The sequence below is a fragment of the Oryctolagus cuniculus genome, unplaced genomic scaffold (genome assembly GCF_964237555.1).
Source record: "Oryctolagus cuniculus unplaced genomic scaffold, mOryCun1.1 SCAFFOLD_135, whole genome shotgun sequence".
Classification (NCBI taxonomy): domain Eukaryota; kingdom Metazoa; phylum Chordata; class Mammalia; order Lagomorpha; family Leporidae; genus Oryctolagus; species Oryctolagus cuniculus.
Window position 1 is genome coordinate 48345 of NW_027208250.1, and position 22588 is coordinate 70932.

The following is a 22588-nucleotide window of genomic DNA, read 5'->3' on the forward strand; positions in this document are numbered from 1 at the left end:
GTTACAGAATGTGACAGTGGTCCTCAACCAGGGACACTTCTGCTCCCTAGGGGGTCACTGTTGGAGACAGGTTTTGTGGCAAAACAGAACAGGAGATTTGCCACACTCAGGGCTTCAAGGTGAACAGTGGACATTAGGCGTTCACAGCACAGCTCCACCGCCCCCGCCCACTCTGAGAGCGTCTGCATCCAGCACAGGAGCCCCCCTCCCCAAGCCCCCACCCTCACCCCCACCCCCTGAGTCTGCCAGTCTCTCTGTCACTAGGGATTCAACGAGTGAGATCGCCCCTGGGGCAGTGAGACCCCACCCACATCAGTGAGACCTCTCCCACACAGGTCGGTGACACCCCAATGCTATCAGTGAGACCCCACCAAGATAGTGAGACCACACCTGGGACAGTGAAACCCCACCCACTATGGTGAGACCCTTCCCACCAGGTCAGTGACATCAAACTGACAACAGTAGGACCCCAGCCAGGAAGCTGAGACCCCACTCATGTTGGTGGGACCATACCACTGTCAGTGAGACCCTGCCGGGGTGTGATCCCAGGCGGCTGGGGCTGGGGCAGAGGGGCTGCTGCCGAGGTGCAGGCATTGCACCCACCCACTCCTCTCCCCTCACCTCCCAGACCTTCCTCCTGCCCCCACAAAGCGCGAGCCCGGCTACTCACTGTCCTGGACTCTGGACACTGTGGTTCTGAGACGGGGTTCCCGAGAGCCTGCTGTGGGAAGGGAGGGTTGGCTTTGGCCTCCGCCCACCCAGCCTCTCCACCCCATGCCTCACAGGGGTCCCAGCGGCCTCACCACGTGGGCAGGGGGCCCCAGGCCCCAGGCAGAAGCCGACTTTGCAGTATTGCGTGTGCGTCTCCGTGCCTCGCACCCCGACGGGGGCTCTGCACCCCCTTCATGCGGGTCTTTCTCCACAAGGCGTCAAATCCAAAGCCTGCCACTCCCCTGGGTGTCCTGAGCCAGCCCCCTGCCCACCAGCCTCCTGGCCAGTCCCTTGTCACCAGGTCCCCTTCCTGACTTCCGGCACTGCGGGGTCGCCCCCTGTCTTTCTGGAAATCTCTTCGTTCTGAGAACCAATCGACTAACGGGCTCCGTCAGCCAGTGTTCAACCAGATGTCTCTTGTGTGTGCCCAGCCACGCGGCTCTGCTTAGCCCTCCAGGGTCCCCCTTCCAGGTCACTACTGCTCCTTGTGTGCGATGCCAGGGGGCTTCTAAAGCTTCACAGGACACGGAGTTAAAAGAGAAGTTTATGGGGCCAGCGCTGTGGTGTAATGGGCTAAAGCCTCCGCATATAGCACCAGCACCCCTTATGGGCACTGGTTCAAGTCCCCGCTGCTCCACTTCTCTCCAGCTCCCTGCTAATGTGCCTGGGAAAGCAGCAGAAGATGGCCCAGTCCTTTTACCCCTGCACTTTCCATGAGCTCTCTGAACTGCCCTCATATAACACATTTCTCTCTCCCGACATCCACCCATGGACGTTCCATCCACTCCATCCAGGACACTTGTACCCAGAAACCAGGAGGTTTTTCTGGTTGATGGACACTGCTGTATAGGTTGCCCCTCCCTTATCCAAAATGCTAGGTCCCGCAAGTGCTCCAGATGGGCTTGTCCTGGGATTTGGAATATTCCCATACACACAGTGAGGTCTCCTGGAGACTGTGCCCATGTCTTAAAGACAAGATTCCCTGGGTGTCACGGGCCCCGGGGACACAGCCTCTGGGTAACTTCTCATCATGTCCCTAGTGCACCTGCGTTCTGCATATGGACCAGCATGAGAGGGAGGGTGCAGGTTTCACTGCTGGCGGCTTGTGGGCACTGAACACCACCACACCTGGGGCACCTGCACTGCACTGTGCAGGCGGGGAAGCCCACGGCAACCACGGGCACACACAGGAAGGCTCCAGCTCTCCTGAGCGTGGAGGAGCAACCTACTCACCGGGAGCAGGGGCGGGGTCTGTGGGTTCCAGGCTGGGGTCTCCCACATCTGGAGACGGAGATGAAGAGGACAGGTCAGGGCTGGGGTCTTCCTCTGCTCCCTCCATTTTCCTTCCCTGGCCTCCTGGGGTGGACGTCCCTTTGACACAGCCCTGGGGTTTCTTTAGGAGCCCAGGGAGGACCTGGGAACTGGGGGCTTCCTCACCTGTGACCAGGAGCTTCACGGGCTCACTGGGGAAGGACCACATGTGGCCGTTATAGGGGACTGAGGCAGGGCCACTCTGGCTCCAGGGGTTGACACCTGGGACTGGGTTTCTTCTCCTGTCCTGTGGCACAGGTACCAGCTCTGCCCTGAGCTCCTGCAACACAAACTCTCTCCAAACACCGACCACAGAACTCAAGTCAACCCCTGGCGCCGTGAGGATGAGGCCAAAATCCTTATGGTGTCTCCCGGGGGGGGGGGTCACCTCTGGCTTTTTCGTGAGTTTCTGATTTTTTATTTTTAAATTCTGAAATTGTGAGAGGCAGAGAGAGAGCGAGCAAGCCAGCTCCATCCACTGGGTCACTCCCAGAATGCTCTGGTGGCTGGGGTGAACCAGGGCCAACGCCAGGGGCCATGAGCTCTATCCACGCTCCCCACCCAGGAGGCAGGAACCCAGTTCCCCAGCCAGAGACCATGCCTGAGCCTCCCAGACATGCAGCCGAGAATTGAACCCGGGCCTCCCTTTGCATCGTGGGGCCTTTGCTTCCTCAGGAGGTCGGTTGTTCTCACTGAGGGTTCAGCTGCAGTCGGTTCTGCTCCCCGTGGGGTGGCCCCAGCTCCCTTTCTGTGGTCTCCCCCAGTTCTCCCGGGGGGCTGGGTGCCCAGCAGGGGGCAGCTCTCCGGTGGATGCTGTGGGTGTGCAGGTTCCCCCCCACCACTTGGTCAGACTCAGCCTCGTGCTCTCGTGAAGGCCGCGGGTGTTGGGTTTTCAGGACTTTGCTTCCAGATCTGCAGGTGCAGGCTCCCTGCGTGTGGCCGGCTGGGGTGGTGACCAGAGCTTTTCCCTGAGGGTCAAGGGTCCTGACATTTCTCTCCACAGCACCCACTCTCTGGAGCTCTGTGGAGACCTTGGTTCAAAACCCCCTCATCAGGGACTTGGGGCGGGGTCTCTGTTCCCTGGGAGGTGCTTACCCCCATCAGGCCCACCTCCTGGGCAGCGTCTGCCGAGTACCCACGCTTCCGCTCCCACTCGAGCCAGAAGGCTCTCAACTAAGCTTTTGTCTCCACCACTGGTCTTTATTTCTGTGCCCTTGAGACCAGATACTTATGGAATTGTTTCTAATGTGTCCTGTTGATGTGTGTTGATGTGTGAGACCCCACTCACGTTGGTGGGACCATACCACTGTTGGTGAGACCCCGCTGGAGTGGGAGAAGCTGCGGCACTTGGGCTGTGCCAGGGCTGCAGACTCCAGGGCCACCAGGTAACTCCGTTCCCCACCTCATTGGGCAGAAAGGGCCCTGGAGGACGGGTTTGGGGTCCCGAGCTGTGGTCTCAGCATGAGGGGAGGAGGGAGGCCCCGGTCTCAGGGAGTCCCAGGGTCCATCCCTCGCCCTGGGTGATCATCACTGGACTTCCAGGGTAACAGCTAAACAAGCCTCTGTCCATCACCCAGCCTGTAGCGCCCGGGTACAGTGGCGGGAAAGAGAATGGGGGGGCACCCCGCAGGCCAAGGGAGGGAGAGATCAGGACAAAGCCCATGATGGGAAGCAGCCCTGAAGCGACCTCAAATAGTTCACGGAAACCCAAGCTGTGCTGCGAGTGTGCGTGAAGTTTCAGCCGCAGCCTTGCTATGGAGGACAGGGCTGTTTGCTTTGTCAGGGGAGACCAGAGTGGGGCAGCGGTGGCCGAGCAGGTGCACACGCCAAGGAGCGGATCTGCCTCAGCAGGCCGTCACCTCCACCCCCGCCCCCCACTCTGTGCAGGTGACCCCCGCTCTGCAGCACAACACAGACGTCGCAGTCCATGCCGGCCTGGGCACGGCCGGCTCCCTCCTGGGTCCTCCATCTGCAGAGCCAGTCTTCAGCCAGGAGCCACATCAGAGCCACCAGGACCAGGACAGCCAGGCCGATCCGCAGGAGGTTCTGGGCGGTGTGATCCCAGGCGGCTGGGGCTGGGGCAGAGGGGCCGCTGATGGGATGCAGCACTGCACCCACCCGCTCCTCTCCCCTCACCTCCCAGACCTTCCTCCTGCCCCCACAAAGCGCGAGCCCGGCTACTCACTGTCCTGGACTCTGGACACTGTGGTTCCGAGACGGGGTTCCCGAGAGCCTGCTGTGGGAAGGGAGGGTCGGCTTTGGCTTCCACCCGCCCAGCCTCTCCTCCCTCAGCCCAGCCCCGCCACACCCCGCGGCTGGGGTCTCCACCCCATGTCTCACAGGGGTCCCAGCGGCCTCACCCCGCGGGCAGGGCCCCCAGGCAGAAGCTGGCGCTGCACTATTGCGCATGCGTCTCCAGGCCCCGCACCACGACGGGTCTCTGCGCCCCCCTCACGCAGGCATTTCTCCACACACGGCGTCAAATCCAAAGCCTGGTGCTCACCTGGGTGTGCTGAGCCAGCCCCCTCCCACCAGCCTCCTGGCCAGTCCCTTGTCACCTCCCCTTCCTGACTTCCGGCACTGCTGGGTCGCCCCCTGTCTTTCTGGAAATCTCTTCGTTCTGAGAACCAATCGACTAAGGGGCTCCGTCGGCCAGTGTTCACCCAGATGTCTCCTGCGTGTGCCCAGCCAGGCGGCCCTGCTTAGCCTCCAGGGTCCCCCTTCCAGGTCACCACTGCTCCTTGTGTGCAATGCCAGGGGGCTTCTAAAACTTCACAGGACACGGAGTTAAAAGAAGTTTCTGGGGCCAGCGCTGTGGTGTAATGGGCTAAAGCCTCCGCATATAGCACCAGCACCCCTTATGGGCACCGGTTCGAGTCCCTGCTGCTCCACTTCTCTCCAGCTCCCTGCTAATGTGCCTGGGAAAGCAGCAGAAGATGGCCCAGTCCTTTTACCCCTGCACTTTCCATGAGCTCTCTGAACTGCCCTCATATAACACATTTCTCTCTCCTGACATCCTCTCATGGACGCTCCATCCACTCCAGCCAGGACGCTTGTGCCCCAGAGACCAGGAGGTTTTTCTGGTTGACGGGCACAGCTGTACGGGTTGCCCGTCCCTTATCCAAAATGCTAGGGACCGGAAGTACTCCAGATGGGCTTGTCCTGGGATTTGGAATATTCCCATACACACAGTGAGGTCTCCTGGAGACTGTGCCCATGTCTTAAAGACAAGATTCCCTGGGTGTCACGGGCCCCGGGGACACAGCCTCCGGGTAACTTCTCATCTTGTCCCTAGTGCACCTGCGTTCTGCATATGGACCAGCATGAGAGGGAGGGTGTGGGTTTCACTGCCGGCGGACTGTGGGCACTGAACACCACCACACCTGGGGCACCTGCACTGCACTGTGCAGGCGGGGAAGCCCACGGCACCCACGGGCACACACAGGAAGGCTCCAGCTCTCCCGAGTGTGGATGAGCAAGCTACTCACCAGGAGCAGGGGCGGGGTCTGTGGGTTCCAGGCTGGGGTCTCCCACATCTGGAGACGGAGATGAAGAGGACAGGTCGGGGCTGGGGGCTTCCTCTGCTCCCTCTATTCTCCTTCCCTGGCACCCTGGGGTGGACGTCCCTTCGACAGGACCCTGGGGTTTCTTTAGGAGCCCAGGGAGGACCTGGGAACTGGGGGCTTCCTCACCTGTGACCAGGAGCTTCACGGGCTCACTGGGGAAGGACCACACATGGCCGCTATATGCGCCAAAACACCTGTACGTGCCCGTGTGTGCCAAGGTCACAGGGCCCACGGGGAACTCCGCTGGCACCGCCCCGTGGCTGCCCTGTGCGTGGCTGGGCCCGCCTTCCCGGAGCAGGAAGAAGGTGTTGGTCACCGTCTCTAGCCGGCAGTAGAAGGTCACATTCTCTCCCGAGGTCACCGTGGGCCCTGGTTGAACCCATAGGGTGGGCGTGTCGTACATTCCTGCACAAGAAGGTGGCCGGTGTCTTCCTGCCTCGCAGGCTCCCCCCCTGCTACCTCAGACCCTCCTCCTCCCCCCACACCTGCCCCAGCCGCAGACGCGCCCTCCCCAGCCGTGCTCTCAGGTGGAGCCGCTCAGTGCCAGGAGCGAGGATCAGACTCTCTGGGAGCCGCTGTCCACAGGGGGTTCCCAGAGATTGGCCGCTGGGACCACAACGCCAGCACGGCCTGGGGCAACCGATGGCCAGGGGCCACCTCAGGGCCACCAGTCAGAGATTCGGGTGGGGCAGCCATTTGCTTATGTTTTCTGGGGGAAACATACATAATATAGGATTTAGCATCTTAACAGCTTTAAGCGTCGCCCCGTGTCTCAACTTCTTTTGCAAGCTCAGCCCGTTCCCTCGCATGCGGTGCAGCCCACGTTTGCCACGCCTTCCCCAGGGGACACTCGGCTGCTTGCAGCTCTCGGCCCTTCTGATCCAGGCTGCCGTGACTCGGGGCCAAAGCTCTCTGTGTTTGTCACGAGCCCTCCTGCAGATCCTACCAAGTGCTTCAGTCTGAGACACAGGTCCCCGGCTGTACGGAGCGCCGTGGCCCGGACACTTTCCCTCCGTGGGAGTGGCCCTCCCACAGGACAAGCCTCTCTCTCTGCCCAGCCTGCTTCTCTCGCCTGTCCCAGGGACCCGGGTGCCGTCCTCGGTAGGAGTGTTGCATGATGCCCTGCTCTCCTGCAGGCTCCTCCTAGAGGAAGCAGCCCCCGTTTTGACCCCTGCAGAGCGTGGCTGGGTGGGGCTGCCCCCTGTCCCCTGCCCCCCACCACAGCCCAGCAGACTAACCGGTGACCACCAGATCCAGGGGCTCGCTGGGCTCTGACCAGAGCTCCCCGCTGCGGCAGAAGCAGCGGTAGCGCCCTGCAGTGCGCGAGGTCATGGCTGCGATGGGGAATCCGACTCCGCCCCTTGCTTGGGATCGCTCGGGTTTCCCCCAGGCAGAGAGGCCCCCCTCGGAGCGTAGCTGGTACTCCTCAGCCCCGGGGGGCCCCTGGCACCAGATGGCTGCTGGCTTTCCCTCTGGAATCCTGGAGTCGGGCTCGGCCCAGATGCTGGGCCTGGTCAGTGCCTCTGGAAGGGAATCAGAACCTAGGTTTCCGGAAGGACCCCACCCCAGTCCCCTCCCACCGGCAACAGCCCCGCCCACTCCCAGTTTTCCCAGTGGTGTTGACTTCCTGGGGACCTCGAGGGTGACCCTGGGGCAGTGAAGGGAGGACTCACGCTTCTGGGTGCTGATTCTCCAGCTCAGACAAAGCCCTGGGAGGCAGGAACCATGGGTCGTGTTGCCCCCCACCCGTACCCCCGGCCTCCATTGCCCTCCCGTACCAGGACTCACCGAGGCAGAGCAGGGCCGTGAGTGGGGAGGGCATGGTGCAGATTCAGGCGGGAGGTGTGTGTGGCCAGCCGGCGAGGGGCACAGGATGTGGTGGGTGAGGCCCCACGCCGCTCACCCTGGGGATTTCACACTGACTTTCTTACAGGTGGGGTCACAGCCCTCCTTCCGCCACCTGATCACGGCCCCACGGACATCCAACCACACCTGCGCCCTCGGTGTTCCTGTCAGCTTCAACACCACACCACTCCCTCCCCAGAGCTCCCGTCCATTGCTGGCCTGGGTGGCTCCTGTTGTTTCTGGGTGCCCCAGGGCCGGGTCTGGGTGGGTTCACAGCGCATCTGCAGCTCCGGCACAGGGGGGAAGGCAGATGGAGGAGCCCAGTCCCGGGGCGGCCCTGGGAGGTCACCGTGCTGTCCACATGCAGGGGAGACGAGGGAGGGCACAGGGTTTCGTGTCCCCCACTTAAACTCCTCAGGGCCGTGGAGACACGTGGGACTCCGCACAGCACCGCCCCCCGTCTGGAAAAGGGAGCGTGGGCTCTGTCTCCTTTCTGAGCAACAGAACCGGGAGGACCGCGGCCATCTCCCTGCAGGTGCAGGAGCGAGGGTGGGGATGAGAAGGCGGGTTTTCTGTGCTCCCAGGAAGTGACAGTGAACAAGGCCCCGCCTGTGTGACCTGGCTGGTGCCCCCAGGGCCCTGATCACATCCGTGCCTGTGAGTACTCGCCTTGGGGGAGATGGCAGTGGCTGGATTTCAGAGACAGCATCGGGACCGAGGCAGGGCCGCTCTGGCTCCGGGGATCGACACCTGGGGTGGGTTTCTTCTCCTGTCCTGGGTTACTGGGACCGGCTCACCCCGAACTCCTCCAACACAACTTTTTGCAAACACCGACCACGGAAACGAGTTAATCCTGGCGTCGTGAGGATGAAGCCAAAGTCCCCACGGGGTCTCCTGGTGTGGGGGTCCAACTCTGGCTTTCACCTGAGTTTCTGATCTTCTATTTTTAAATTCAGAAAGTTTGGGAAGGAGGGAGGCAGAGAGAGAAGAGAGAGAGCGAGAGAGTGAGGGAGCGCTCCATCTGCTGGGTCACTCCCCAAATGCCTGTGATGGCTGGGGTGAACCGGGCCAACGCCAGGGGCTAGTAGCTCCATCCACATCCCCACACGGGAGGCAGGAGCCCAGCTACCCAACCCGGGACCACGGCTCCAGGACCTGCATGAGCAGGCAGCCGGACCCAGACCTGCAGCCGGGAATTGAACCCGGGCCTCCCGTTGCATCATGGGAGGTGTGTGTGTGTGTGCGTGTGTGTGTGTGTGTAAGTGTCATGTTTACATGACAAATAGACACAAATACAACCTTTGGCTTCAAAGTAACTATTCTTTAAAAGGAGAAAGTGTGCTGCCCTCACCCCTTCTCTCAGGCTCCTGTGACAAGCCCTGCCTGGCCATGGATCAGGGTCTGGGGTGAGGCCAGGACAGAACATTTCCTTGCCATGTTGTAACTCCTCCAGTGTCCTCTTGGATAAAGTTCCAGTGAGTCCCCAGTGAGGCCCTCCCTCTGCCACCTGATCACGGTCAGTGATGGGGTTCCAGTTAGCCACCACCCCGGGGTGGGGGGAGGGCTCTTTGTTTCCTCCTGAGGCCGGTTGTTCTCACTGAGGGTTTAGCTGCAGTGGGTTCTACTCCCCATGGAGGGCCCCAGCGTCCTTTCTGTGGTCTCCCCCAGTTCCCCCGGGGCTGGGTGCCCAGCAGGCGGCAGCTCTCCGGTGGATGCTGTGGGTTTGCAGGTTCCCACCCAACTCAGTCAGACTCAGCCTCGTGTTCTCGTGAAGGCCGCGGGTGTTGGGTTTTCAGGACTTTGCTTCCAGATCTGCAGGTGCAGGCTCCCCGCATGTGGCCGGCTGGGGTGGTGACCGGAGCTTTTCCCTGAGGGCCGAGGGTCCTGACCGCTTTCTGTCCACAGCACCCGCTCTCTGGAGCTCTGTGGAGACCTTGGTTCAAAGCCCCCTCCTCAGGGACTTGGGGCGGGGTCTCTGTTCCCTGGGAGGTGCTAAACCCCATCAGGGCCAACCTCCTGGGCAGTGTCTGCCGAGTACCCGCTTCCGCTCCCACTCGAGCCAGAAGGCTCTCAACTCAGTTTTGTCTCCACCACTGGCTCTTTATTTCTGTGCCCTTGAAGCCAGATACCTATGGGATTGTTTCTAATGTGTCCTGTTGATGTGTGTACATATGTGTATGCATGTGTCTCTGTGTGGAGGTGTGTGCACCCATGTATGTGTGCATGTGTGTATGTGTGTCTTCGGGTGTAGGCATCTGTGTATGTCTGTGTGCATCTGTGTGTCTGCATGTGAGTGTCTGCGTGTGTGTGCCTGCGTGAGTGTGCTGATGGGTGCAGTTCTGTGCACGGCCTGACCAGCACTTCCTCTCGTGCAGCTGTGTGCCCAGCAGAGCTCAGCACATCCTGCCCCAAGGACCAGAGCCAGCCCATGGCCTCTCTGTGGATGGCCCGTGGGCTTAGCATGTTTTCACATTTTCGTGTGTCTGAGAGGAATCGAAAGAAGGCTGCTCCGGGTCGAGTGGACATGCTGTGACACGCAAACATCAGCTCTCACCTGGCTCACTGGGACTCGACCATGCTCCAGCGTGTGTACCGCTCGTGGCTGCTGTGCTGTGCCCATGCCCACCTGGCTCAGCTGACCTCCTGTCCCCAGGGATACTGCCTGGGGGACGGCAGAGGAAGTGAACTGAATGTGGGGGGTGGCGAGAAGCCACTCACGTCTCATCCTTGCCCGAGTGGTGGTGCCCTCTACTGTGTTCCCATGCTCCTTTGCACACCCGTGCTGTGGACAGGGCCCTGGACAGCCAGCCAGGAGCCTCTGCCGAGGACACAGCGGGGCTGAGAGACACCTACCTGTGACCACGAGCTCCAGGGCACCACTGGGGGCTGCCACACCTGGGGGCTGCCATGGTGGCAACCACAGAGACGTAGGGGTTCCCAGGACAAGAGCCAAGGTTCCCTGGCCAACCTGGTGTTAGCACTGTGGTAGGGAGTCCTTCCCCCCACCCCGGGGGCTCACTGGAGCTTATCCAAGAGGACGCTGGAGGAGTTACAACATGGCAAGGAAATGTTCTGTCCTGGCCTCACCCCAGATCCTGATCTCCGGCCAGGCAGGGCTTGTCACAGGAGCCTGAGAGAAGGGGTGAGGGCAGCACACTTTCTCCTTTTAAAGAATAGTTACTTTGAAGCCAAAGGTTGTATTTGTGTCTAATGTCACGTAACATGAAACGCGCACACACACACACACACACACACAGAGAGTGGAAGAGCTAACCCAAGCTAGATAACGTGTGCATTACCTCACAGACTTATTGTGTGGTGGGAGCATCTGGCACAGTTTTAAGCAATTTCAGCTGCCCATGCCATGAGCGTTATTAACTAAGTCGCCATGACGCACACTACACCTCTAGACCTCTCCTCCCACGTGATTTTGTAGCTCTGCTCTCTGACCTGCGGATCCCACGCCCTCCCCTGGTGACCACCATGCTGCTCCCCGAGTCCCTCACAGCCCACACCTGAGTGACTTCCGGCGTGGGTTCTCCTCTGTGCCTGGCTTGTTTCACTCCCACAGTGTCTGCAGTGCCTCGGTTTGCTGCAAACGTCCTGGTTTCACTCGTTCCATGGCCGAGTCTTATTCCACTGTGAGACGCCTTGATTCGGGCCCCATTCGCCTCGGTTGATGATGACAGCGATGTGAGCTGCGCCGCAGGAACGCGGGCGGCAGGTGTCTAAGGGTCTCCTCTCCGTTAGCTCCTCCCCTGTGCCCAACCTGCGCTAGGAGAAGGGAGCCGTGGGGGTCGGGGCCCGGAGGGGTGGTGCAGCCCAGGATCCCCTCTCTGTCCCACACTCTTGTGGACAGGTGAGCCAAGGAGCCGCCCACGCGCTCAGGGAGTTGCCACCGTCGAGAAGTAAACCAGGAAGCGCGCGTGATACCAAGGGTTGGAGGGGCCAGGTGGGGCTGAAGGGGAGCTGCTGTGTAGAGAGAATGTTCATGGGCCGGAAATGCCAGACGCGCTCTTCTGGAAACCCGGGATCCTCGGGCGTGCATATAAAGACCCCAGTCCCCTCTTCCAGATAGCTGCAGTATCAGACACGCTCTTCCGGAGACCCCCCCTACACACTATCTTTAGGAACCACAAAAGTTCTCTTCCGGAAACCCGGGAATCTCGGGTGCTCTCTGGAGACCCCACACACCAACTTCATGAAATTAAGAGACCCTGCACTTCTCTTCCGGAAACCCCAGACGTGCTCCTCCGGAAAGCAGGGGGCCTAGACGCCCCCCCCCAGATACAGCAGGTTGGGCCGCCCTGGGGGTAGAGCTAGAGTGAAGGCTGGCCCGGAGCAGGTGCGTTGCGCTCCACTTCTCAGACGTGGGTTGACGTAGACTTCCTTCCACACAGAATGTGCCGGGAGGAAGGGTGACGCTCCCTTGGGAACCAGGTGCCCCAGATCCGCAGCAGCAGCCAGGCTCCTCCATCCTCTGGGTCCCTGCTGGGCTGTGCTTGGGGCAGCCCTTTTCTGGCATCTTCTGCATAGTGACCCATCACCCAGTCCTGTCACACAGCTTCCCAGGGCGGGGCGTCCTTGAAGGTCTTGCACATGTTTTTGAAAATTGTCATCAAGGTCAACGCCAACAAGGGAATTGAAGGGCCTAAAGAGACAGAGAGAACCAGAGGCAGTGTGAGATCCTGGAGAAGATAAAAGATTAGGTTCCAACACAGGAAATCTAAATAAACCATGGACTAGTTGAGCTAAGGGAGCTGGGAAGAAATGTGCCATATTAACCTACAATGCTAATGGGGAGCTGGGTGAAGGGTCTATAGCAACCCCATGTGGTAACTTCACATTTGTTCCCTAAAACTGTTCTAGAAGTCTATTAAAAATCAGGTAAGATTCCCACATGAAGGCTGAAGACCCTGGCTGTCTCCTTACCCAGCACCACCTACTCTAGGGCAACACTGGGGGCTGCCCAGGTGACGCTCCCTCTGTCAATACTGGTAACACCCTGGGGTGTTGTATCCATGGGAGTCCTCCCTATGTCTCACTAGTAACACCCTGCAGTGTTGTATCCATGGGAATCCTCCCTCTGTCGACACTGATAACACCATGTATTGTTGTAATTGTGCGAGTCCTCCCTATGTCACACTGGGAACACCCTGCAGTATTGTATTCATGGGAATCCATCTGTCCGTACTGGGAACACCCCGCATGGTTGTATCCGTGGGAGTCCTGATGAATCAGCCTCCTTCTGCAACCCCAGTTCCTTCTCCACCACCTCATGTGTGGCTTCCCAGGATCTCCAGTTGGGACAAGGAACATACAGGGGTTTCCTGCCACGGGATCTTCACACACCCACTCAAGGGAATTGGTGAACCTAGTATGGCAGTTATGATAGGACTGGCAATATCCCTTGGAAAAAATGCAGCCTAGACTTCGATGGACTGTCAGAGAGACACCATTTTTCCCTGTTCTTGGGGGTGGGGCAGAAATAAATTAAGATGAAAGGCCTATCATTTTCTTTTGAAATACTTATACTTTTATTTGATAGGGGAAGAGAGAGGGAGAGATGTTTTGTTTGCTGGTTCACCCCCCAAATGCTGGCAATAGCCAGGGCTGTGCTACACAGTCAGGAGCCTGGAGCTGCAGCCAATCTCCCTCCTGAGGCAGGAACCAAGCATTGAGCCACTGCCTGTCTCCTAGGTGTGCAGTAATGGAAGCCACCTCAGAGGCAGATCTGGACCTAACCCAGGCACTCTGCTGTGGGATTCAGGCATCCAATCAGGGACTTAACTGCTGTACCAACTCCCACCTTATAATTCTGTTCTCAAAAAGTGTTAGTGAAACCCAGTCATTTGTGGAGAAATGGCTGGGACTGGAGAACATTAAGTGAAATACACCTTCCCAGGAATCCAGTGTAAGTTCTCTCTTCCACGCAGAAGTTGGAAGAGTTGGTCTCATAGTAGCAGAGTAGGATGGTGACCACTAGTGCTGAAAAGGGTCTGGGGGAGAGATGAGGGAGGGTTGGTCCCCGGGTCCCAAGGTGGAGTCAGATAGAGGAACGGCTCTGTCTGCACAGCACAGGAGGCACCCATGGCTCACATAACCTGTTGAGTGTTTCTACAAAGAACTCGAGGAGAGGAGCTGGGGCCCAAACACAAGACATGATGAGATGGGAACACCCTGGTGAGATCAGCACACCTTCAAATCCCACACTGCACCTCCCAAATTATTACGTGTTCATTTAAAGGGAAAAATAGGTGGCAAATATGTTTTTGGTGTTTGTGTCTTCCTCCTTTGTCAAGCTGAAATTCACAGAGCACAGATTACAGTCCTGACAGAAATTTAATTTATGCTGTAGCTACCTCTCACATTCACTGTGTCGTGTACCCACCAGCACCTGTCACAAACATCTTCATTAGCAGAGACAGAAACCCCAGACCCACTCAGCAGGAGCCTGCACGCTGCCTTCCCACACCTGAGTCCACATTCTGCCCTCTGAATCTGCACCCCCGGGCACCTCTCAGAGCAGAGGCAGACCATGGTGTCTGTGACACCGGCTGATTTCTGTATTGTCATATCTTCAGGGTTTCTCCACGATTATCCAGAACCTCCTTCTTTTCTAACAGGAGAGTGTCAGCCGTGTCTACAAACACCGCCTGTTGTGGACGCACTCACCTGTTGTGCTTCTTCCGGTTGCTGGCATCTTTGGGCTCATGTGAATGAGGCTGCTATGAACCCGTGGATGCAAACACCTGCTTGGGTTTCTGCTTCAATTCCTGTGGTTATATGTGCAGGAGAGATACTGTTGGATTGTCAGGCACTTATGAAAAACAATGTTTTCCTTCTTTAGTGTGCCGAAATTCAAATAACATTAAAGCAGCCCTTTAAAGTATATACTGTGCTGACTTACTACATTAACAATGTTGTACACCATTAACTCTTTAAAATATATTTTATTTATTTGAAAGAGTTACGGAGCTATGTAGAGACGAGAGAGAGAGAGAGAGAGAGAGAGAGACAGAGAGAGAGACAGGTCTTCCATCTGCTGGTTCACTCCCCAAGTGGCCACAACGTGCAGAGCCAGGGCTATCTGGGGCCAGGAACCAGGATCTTCTCCCCATCCCCCCTGCGGGTGCAGGGACCAGGGACTTGGACCACCTTCTGCTGCTCTCCCAGGTGCATTAGCAGGGAGCGGGAGCGGATGTGGAGCAGCTGGGACTCCAACCCTGGCCCCTATGGGATGGCAGCACTGCAGGCTGGGATTGAACCTGCACTGCCACAGTGCCGGCCCCACATGAACTCTTCTAGCTCCATGGTCATCCCCCCCAAATGCCCCACACTCACTAAGCTGCTCCCAGTCCCTCCTCGTCCCTAAGGCACTGCTTGGCCTCCATGGAGTTTGGAGTTCTGCTTCCCCGGGAATCCCTCCCCATGCCCGACTCTGCTCTGCACTCTCAGAGGGCGGGGCTGGCGCTTGGAGAACCCTCGCCACTCGCTCAGTACCACAGCTGAGACCATGCAATCCCGGGCTGGAAGCTGGGGACATCTCAGTCCAGACTCTGAGCTTTCTACTCCGCAAGGGGGGAGCGCCCAGTCCTGGCACGGTCAGAACCACTAACACAGGGCCTGCACAAGTGTGATTCGCGCTTTGGGACAGGACAGAGGGTGGGGCGTGGGGACGGCACAGTTCCAGGAGCAGGATTCAGCCCGGGCTGCGGGAGGCCAGGAGGCAAGCAAGCAGCCTGGATTGAGTCATTCAAGCCGCCAGCCCTGAACAGGGACTCCGCGTCTTGAAGCCCTCTGTTCTCAGCTGGACCCCGACCCAGGGGAGGCGCCCACCTCACGCTGCCTCCCCTTATCCACGTGCTTCTCTGTTAGCCCCTTAGCACCGAGCCCGACTGAGCTCTGTGCAGAGACCGAGGGCAGCGTGCCACGTGCCCCAGGACGGTTGGGAGGCAGACACACCTGGTGCAGGTGGGCCGATGGAGCCGACTTTATCCATCGAAGTAGGGGAGGACTCCTTGTACTTGGTGCCGTCACCCTGACTAGGAAGTAGCACTGCCGTCACGCGGCAGGAACCCGAGGTGCACAGCGGGGCCCTGACGGAGGAGCCCCCGGCACCCGGCAGGCAGCTGGGGGCGTCTCTTCCCAGCCCGCATCACAGACCTCACAGGGGCTCCTGGAGGGTGGCCGTATGACGGCTAGCGGCACCCCCACAGAAAGCATGCTTGTTTCAGAGCGGCCGCTAAGCAGTGCCCAGACACCCGCCCGTCAGACTCCCGGGCACCGGTTCCCGTGTGACCCTTCTGAGCCCCCACACGCAAGGTGTCCCAAGCCCAGGGAAGGACTCGGGGCCTGAGAGGCCGTGAGCGTCCCGTGTGGGATGGACCTCGCCCACCCTGAAATCCGATTTCGCTCGTTTATTCTGTTACTTGGCGCAAGCTCCGTGTTCTTGGCTGGAAACGCGGATTCTCACGCATGCGCACTGGGAACTGCATTCATCAGAAACAGAGCAAAAGGCTCCCTGAGGGCGGGGTAAGGCGGAGGCGGGTGCGGGTCTACATGCGGCCTGAAGGTGGCGCTGTCCCACCGGAGAGCCAGGCGGGACAGGGCACAGCCACAGGGCAGAAGCCCACAGCTGAATAAAGAGTCCCTGATGCCCCCAGACAGCTCCCAGCACCCACACTAGGGGGGCACGGTTCCCCACTGTGCCCGCAGAATCCCCCCGTCCCTGCCCCTTAGGGCGTGGCTTCTCTGACCCAGCGCTGTCCTCTCTCCAGGTCACCGCCATTCTGCGGCCCGGGTCCTCTTGTGGCTGTACCAAGCCTCCGCCAGCAGAAGTCCAAGGCCCAACAGGACAAAGCCCGCCAAGCCCATGCGGATGAGGTTCTCCAGGGTGTGGTCCTGGGGCGCTGGGGCTGGGGGGGGTGCACGCAGGTGTCACCTAGGCTGGCCAGACCCAGTCACCCAGGACCCCACCTCCCCGCAGCAGCCTGAGGCCTGGGTCCGGCCTGTAGCTGACTCACCAGAGGGGGAGCCTGGCTGGGGGTGCGAGGGGCTGCTGGGCTCCGATCCCCCTGAGAACAGGGACGGGACGTGAGGTGGAGACCCTGCCCTCCCATGCACTCAGCACTGTGGACCTGGGCCCTCGGGCTGAAGTCTTCTGCTGTTCCAACTCCCTGGTGACCTCCCCTGGGGCCCCTCCCCACCCAGCCTTCTCCTGTAGACAGCCCTGCACTGACCAGGATGACCAAGGACACAGGGCTGGGGCCCTCACCTGACAGCTCGACCTGCAGGGGGTCACTGGGCCATGACCACTGGTAGGGGTCGGTGCTGTGGGCGCCGTAGCACCTGTAGGTGCCCCTGTGGGCCGAGGTCACAGGCCCCAGCGTGAAGGTGGCCTGAGCAGCCATGACTGAGCCCGGGACATGCAGGCGCTGGGGAGGGGCGCCTGAGCCCACTTTGTGCAGGATAAAGGTGTCCATTGGCTCCTGGGAGCCACAGAGCAGGGCCACCATCACTCCCCAGGGCACCGAGGGCCCCGGCTGGGCCTGCAGGGAGGGTTTCCTGTACATTCCTGGGAGAGAGGACGGCATGTGGAGGGAGCAGCCCACAGCCAGCAGGGTCTGAGATGATCACTTCCCCCGTGGGGTCAGCGTTCCTGCAACTCCCGCCCCGCCCAGGCTCCATGGGCACTGGGCCCCTCACCTGTGACCTGGAGCTCCAGGGGCTCACTGGGCAGTGACCACACATGAGGATATCTGCTGTGAGCGCGGTAGCACCTGTAGATGCCCCCCTGGGTGCTGTCCATGGGGCCCAGGTGGAAGGTGGCCTGCCACACCCCAGCCACATGGGAGAACCTGGCTTCTAGGCTGTGCAGGGGGCCAGCTCCGCCCTCCTTCAGCAGATGGGCAGTGCGGGCATCATCATACTCTGAGCGACAGGAGAGGGACACGTTCCCTCCTGATGCCACCACGAGGCTTGGCTGGGCTGACAGGGAGGGTGCCAGGAACATCCCTGCAGGGGAGGGCAGAGCCGTGTTGTGTGGGCTGCCGCCCCGTGCACCCCACTTGGCTTCTTTCTGTGAGCTGGAGCCTCTCTGGGCAGGGACACCCCCTTACCTGTCAGCACCAGGGTCAGGGGCTCACTGGGCTGGGAGAGGCCGAGCGGGGTCCGATACACACACCAGTACTGCCCTGAGTCGCAGGAGCTCATGGACATGGTGATGGGGAAGTCAGCCTTGTGTCTGGAGTCCTGCTGAGTCCGCACTTCCCAGGGCTGAGGGCTGCCCTCTTTATACACACGATAGACCTCAGCCTGCAGAGACCCCTGGCACCAGAGGGTCACAGGGCTCCCCATGGAGACAAGTGGGCCTGGGTCGGCCCAGATGGAGGGCTTGGGGAGGGCCCCTGGAAGGTAATCAGAGCTGTAGACCCCGGGTGCCGCCCCTCCCCTGCCCTCAACACCATTCCCCAGCTCCACTCCCAGCCCCTCCCAGCCATCACCATCAGCCCAGCCACCCTGGGCTCCTTAACATGAGCTGTCTGGAGACCCCGGCGCTGAGCCAGGTCAGCGGAGGACTCACCTGCCTGTGCCCCATCCCCTGGCATCCAGCACAGCCCTGGAAGTGAGGTCCCCGTGAGAGCTGCTCCCCACTCCCCACCCCTGCAGAGATGCCCAGGCCTGCCCTGGTCCTCTGAGTCCTGGGGTCCCAGCTTGGGCAGGGCACTGTCCCCTCCCACACCTGTGAGGGGTCCCATTGTCCCCGTGTCCCCGGCTCACCCAGACAGAGGAGGGAAGTGAGGGCCAGGGTCTGGGCCCCGCCACCCATCGTCTCCTGGAGCAGAGCAGCTGTGAGGGCCACAAGCCCAGAGCCTGGCTGGAGAGGAGCGGGGAGACGTCACGGGTTCCTCATCTGCGGCCTCACAGGAAGGGAGCAGCCCCTCCCCGACCTCCCCCGCCGTCCCTCAGCACGGGGCCCAGGACACAGCTGGCTCTGGGGACAGCTAGGACCAGGCCCCTGCCTCCACTGCCCCCTTCGCTGTGTCTGCCCGGCCTCCCTCCTCTCTGCCAGCCCCACCCAGGGTGTGCCCCTCATGGGCTGGGCTCAGGAGCTGCCCAGTTAGGGTTCTGGTTCTCCCTGCACAGGCTGGGTGGCCAAGGTACGCACTTCCCTTTCCTGACTGTTGAGTGCAGTTGTGGGGGCTGGGGCGGGGCAGGGGAGGGGAGGGGAGTGGGGAGGGCTGGATCCTGTGGGGAGGGTGACAGAATCTTCCAGGCCTCTCAGAGCTGATGAGAGCAGATGAAGAAGGCAGACGCTGCAGAGGTGTGGCTGAGCTGCAGCCCAGCTGTGGCTGTGGGAGGTGCAGGAGGGCCCACAACAGGGGACACGGGCCTGGGTGGGGTCCTGCTGGCAGATGACTGGCCTGGGCCTGGTGGGGGCTTGAAGAGGGGAGGGTGTCTGGGGGCAGAGGCCCCTAGCTCCTCTGGGAACTGAGAGCATGGTGGTGCCCTGGTCCCAAGCCAGCCGGAGACTCATGGTGCATATACTGTGCCCGGTTTTCATTTGATGGAGGGGGACTGGGAGCAGGTTCTAGGCTACTGCATGGCCACAATCTGTGTAGGGCTGCGGGTCCCTGGCACCTGCTTCCTGAGCCCGCCACGGCCTCTCCTCCCCTGATCTGAGCACCTAAGCTCCGTGCTCCTGGATGACATAGGGGTGTTGCTTCCTGAGCGACCTGAACAGGTGACGTCGTCCCCCAGCGTCTCTGTGGTGGGGGGATGCCTGAGACCTCCCCTCTCTGGGTGGCCGTGGCTGCAGCACTCCGGTCTCAGGGTCCTGCAGTGTCCCTTCCAGATTCAGACGTGGGGACAGCACCGTTCTGGTAGGGGCCGCTCCTCAGAAGTCCCTAGGAGTGCCCAAGGACCCAAAGGTGAATCAGAAGCAGTCCCAGGTCCCAGACAGAATGGATGAACCCATCCTCAACCGTGTTTGGGGGTGGAGGTGAGAGGGCAGGCTCTCAGCTGCCTGCTCTTGGGCGGGGGGCCCCAGGTGAGAACCCAGGACAGCATATCACAGCGAAGGCACTGACAGGCATCTATCCTTTCCTTAGCCCTGCGTCTGGTTGAGAGGAAGTCCCCCTCCCAGAAAACAGGAGCTGGCAAAGTGTGCATGCAGTGGGGTTCACAGCAAAGCCACAGAAATGCAACCACCCCCTCTGGCCTCACCCCAGGAGGAAGCCCCACACCATGCAGTGGCCAGCCCCGCCAGCCCCGCCCAGCCCCAGGGCTCTGTGGGCTCCCAGTCCTGGGTGTTTCTGGGAACGGTGCTATGTGGGGCCTTTGTGTGTGGCTGTACCCCCTACCACATGCATCCTCACTCTATGGCTTCCTGGGGCTCAGCAGAGTTCCTACAGAACCAGGGACCCACCACCCCGAGCCCCGCATCTCCGGTGCACATTCGGCTCCAGTCCCTGGCTGGCCGTGCTTGGACGGATGCCTGTGTGCACAGTCCCTGGATTGTTGTCAGGGCTTCCCCCTGGCCCTCGGCGGTGAGAACACTCCACAGAGCCTGCACTCAGCACACTGGTGAGCGCTGCACCTGACCCTGACCCTTGCCAGGATGTGTGTGGACGGGAGCGCCTGATTCCGTGCAGGGTGTGGGTTGCTCTGTGCTGTGCTGAGGCTGGGTCTGGTGCTTTGAGGAACTACGAGCCTCTTGCCACAGTGGCCAAACCCTGCACATTCCAGCCGCATCTCAGGGCTGCGATTTCCCCACACCCTGACCACACTCTGCCTACTGTGTCTTCCAGAAGTGACCAGTTTGGTGGGTGTTGGGGTGTTACCGGTGAATGGCAGGGTTTTTATCTTCGTGGAAGAAAGAATTCAGGTGTGAGACAGAGAGTAGTAGATAGTAAAATAGCAATGTTTATTAGGGAAGGGGCATCCATAAGAACGGATGGGCCCCTCTCCAGACAGAACCTGAGAGCGTGCCCAGTCGCTCACACTGGGGGAGCGGGAGGTTACATGCTTGAGTGGAGAGTACACCTGCCAGGCCAGGCGGGCAGCTAAGCAGTGAGGCAGAGGGCTGAGCGCGCAGTCTGGTTGAGGCCGGGAGTTTTTAAGGGGATGGGTCTTGCCTCCCTACCTCTGCTCCTCTTGAAACAAAGGACTTCTTGGATGTAAAGAGAAAAACTCCTGGCGGAGCCAAGATGGCGGAATAGTGAGGGCGCGCACCGATAGTCCGGGAAAATTTAGTTTAATAAAAGGGGAGTTACGGTAGCCTCAGAAAAAAGAACCAGGAAAATATTGCAGAGGAAACTCTTCTGGATTGAGTGGCCGTGAATCGGAGGACCTACTGGGAGAACAAGGTCGCCCACCGCATGGAAGCCGAGCTGCGGGACCGAGCCGCGGAAGCCGAGCTGCGGGACCGAGCTGCGCAAGCCGCAGGCTCTGCGCGCCAGTGCTCGAAGGGGAGTGCGTGCCACACAGACAACAGCGGGGAGACTTGGGACATCCAGGGCTCCAAGTCCACACATCAGCGCTGGAAGGGGAGCGGACCTGCGTGGAGAGCGTGGGAGCCCACAGTTCGGGACACCAGCGGCAGACTCAACACACCAGCGCTGGAACACGAGGTGAGCCGAACCTCAATAGCCCGAGACACCGGCAGGCAAGTGGAGAGAGGAGACTAGAGGGAACGACCCCGGGGGGGGGGGAACTTCACCAGGCTAACTGGAAGAGAGAGAGAGGAAAAAAAAAAAGGTGACTGGTACGGACACGGGTTTTTCTCTCTCTCCGCTCACCTCTCAAGGGCGAGCAAGACAAAGAGCAGGCGCCATCTTGGACATACGTCATAAGCAGAGCGACCTCAGGTCTGCACCGGCCCTGAGCCTAGCAGAAAAACCTGACTCTGGGCGGGGCAAATTAACAGGAGATTAGGACCTAGTAAATTTGTGGTGCTACTGAACTGAGACTGTGAAAAAAGAGACGGTGGGGGAGAGAACTCAGGGAATTCACGTGAGCACTCTCCAGAGACGCTACAATTCCGTAACTTTGGCAACCCAGTGGGAGACTGAAGGAGAATTTGAACCCACTCTGAGGGCTGAACAGATTCCCTGTGTGGTCCTTGGGAAAGAGCTTCTGATCTCTGGCTCCTGTGGGTATATCATTTGCCTGCTGACTACCTCCAACTTCGTTCAGCTGTGCAGAATAACTTCCCTCTTGAATCAAAAAAAAAGAAAGAGAGAGAGAGAGAGAGGTTTACCACGCCTAACCTGGGAGTGTCACCTTTGGCACACCAAACAGAGCTCTCAGGCCACACCCATCTCAAGCCCTAAGGCTCCATCAAAAACAGATAGTCCACTTAATCTAGAGTCATAGTATAACAAGAAAAAGCACCACAGTGAAGAAACCAAATATCTCCAATATGCCAAATAACAAACGCAAAAACCAAGGTAATAAAAACAAGGAAGTCACCATGAAGCCCTCAAATGAAAAAGACACCCCAATTCAAGATTATGAGGATGATGACATAGAAGAAATGCAAGAAGCAGATCTCAAAAAATTGATAAGAACATTAAGAAGTTCTCAAAAACAAATTTTTGAACTACAGAAATCCTTAATGGACAAGATAGAAAATCTCTCTCGTGAAAATGAAATATTAAGGAGGAATCAAAATGAAACGAAACAACTAGTACAACAGGAAACTGGGATAGTGACTGAAGTGAAGAATTCAATAGATCAAATGAAAAACACAATAGAGAGCCTTACAAACAGAATGGGTGAAGCAGAAGAGAGAATATCAGACTTAGAAGACAGAGAACAGGAAAGGATACAGTCAGACCAAAGAAAAGAAGAGGAAATTAGAAATCTAAAACATATTGTCGGGAATCTTCAGGATACTATTAAAAAACCCAACATTCGGGTTCTAGGAGTTCCTGAAGGCATGGAGAGGGAGAAAGGATTAGAAGGCCTTTTTAGTGAGATATTAGCAGAAAATTTCCCAGGTTTGGAGAAGGACAGAGAAATCCTAGTACAGGAAGCTCACAGAACCCCTAATAAACACGACCAAAAGAGATCCTCACCACGACACGTTGTAATTAAACTCTCCACAGTGAAACATAAAGAAAAGATCCTAAAATGTGCAAGAGAGAAAC

The 22588-nt window shown here is 59.1% G+C and overlaps 1 protein-coding gene across 1 annotated transcript; it reads right to left on the reverse strand.

Annotated features, from left to right (window-relative positions):
• Window positions 1–2892: 2892 nt before the first annotated feature.
• On the reverse strand, window positions 2893–18401 carry LOC100346862 (leukocyte immunoglobulin-like receptor subfamily A member 6). The gene is made up of 12 exons (XM_070067701.1): window positions 18216–18401; window positions 18019–18054; window positions 17555–17842; window positions 17142–17450; window positions 16460–16510; window positions 16219–16351; window positions 13366–13432; window positions 10287–10335; window positions 6827–7111; window positions 5511–5993; window positions 4208–4258; window positions 2893–4097 (listed from the first exon to the last, which is right to left on the reverse strand). The coding sequence occupies exons 1-12, from the start codon at window positions 18262–18264 to the stop codon at window positions 3802–3804; spliced, it is 2097 nt and encodes a 698-aa protein (XP_069923802.1). The 5' UTR covers window positions 18265–18401; the 3' UTR covers window positions 2893–3801.
• Between the last annotated feature and the right edge of the window lie 4187 nt (window positions 18402–22588).

Excerpts from the sequence above, each read along its gene's own strand:
- LOC100346862 (XM_070067701.1), bottom strand. The coding sequence starts at position 18,264 with ATGGGTGGCGGGGCCCAGACCCTGGCCCTCACTTCCCTCCTCTGTCTG. Across the intron at positions 5,994-6,826 it reads CCTGGATCTGGTGGTCACCG|GAATGTACGACACGCCCACC; the intron begins GTTAGTCTGCTG and ends CTTCTTGTGCAG. Across the intron at positions 4,259-5,510 it reads AGACCCCGCCCCTGCTCCTG|CAGGCTCTCGGGAACCCCGT; the intron begins GTGAGTAGCTTG and ends CCCTTCCCACAG.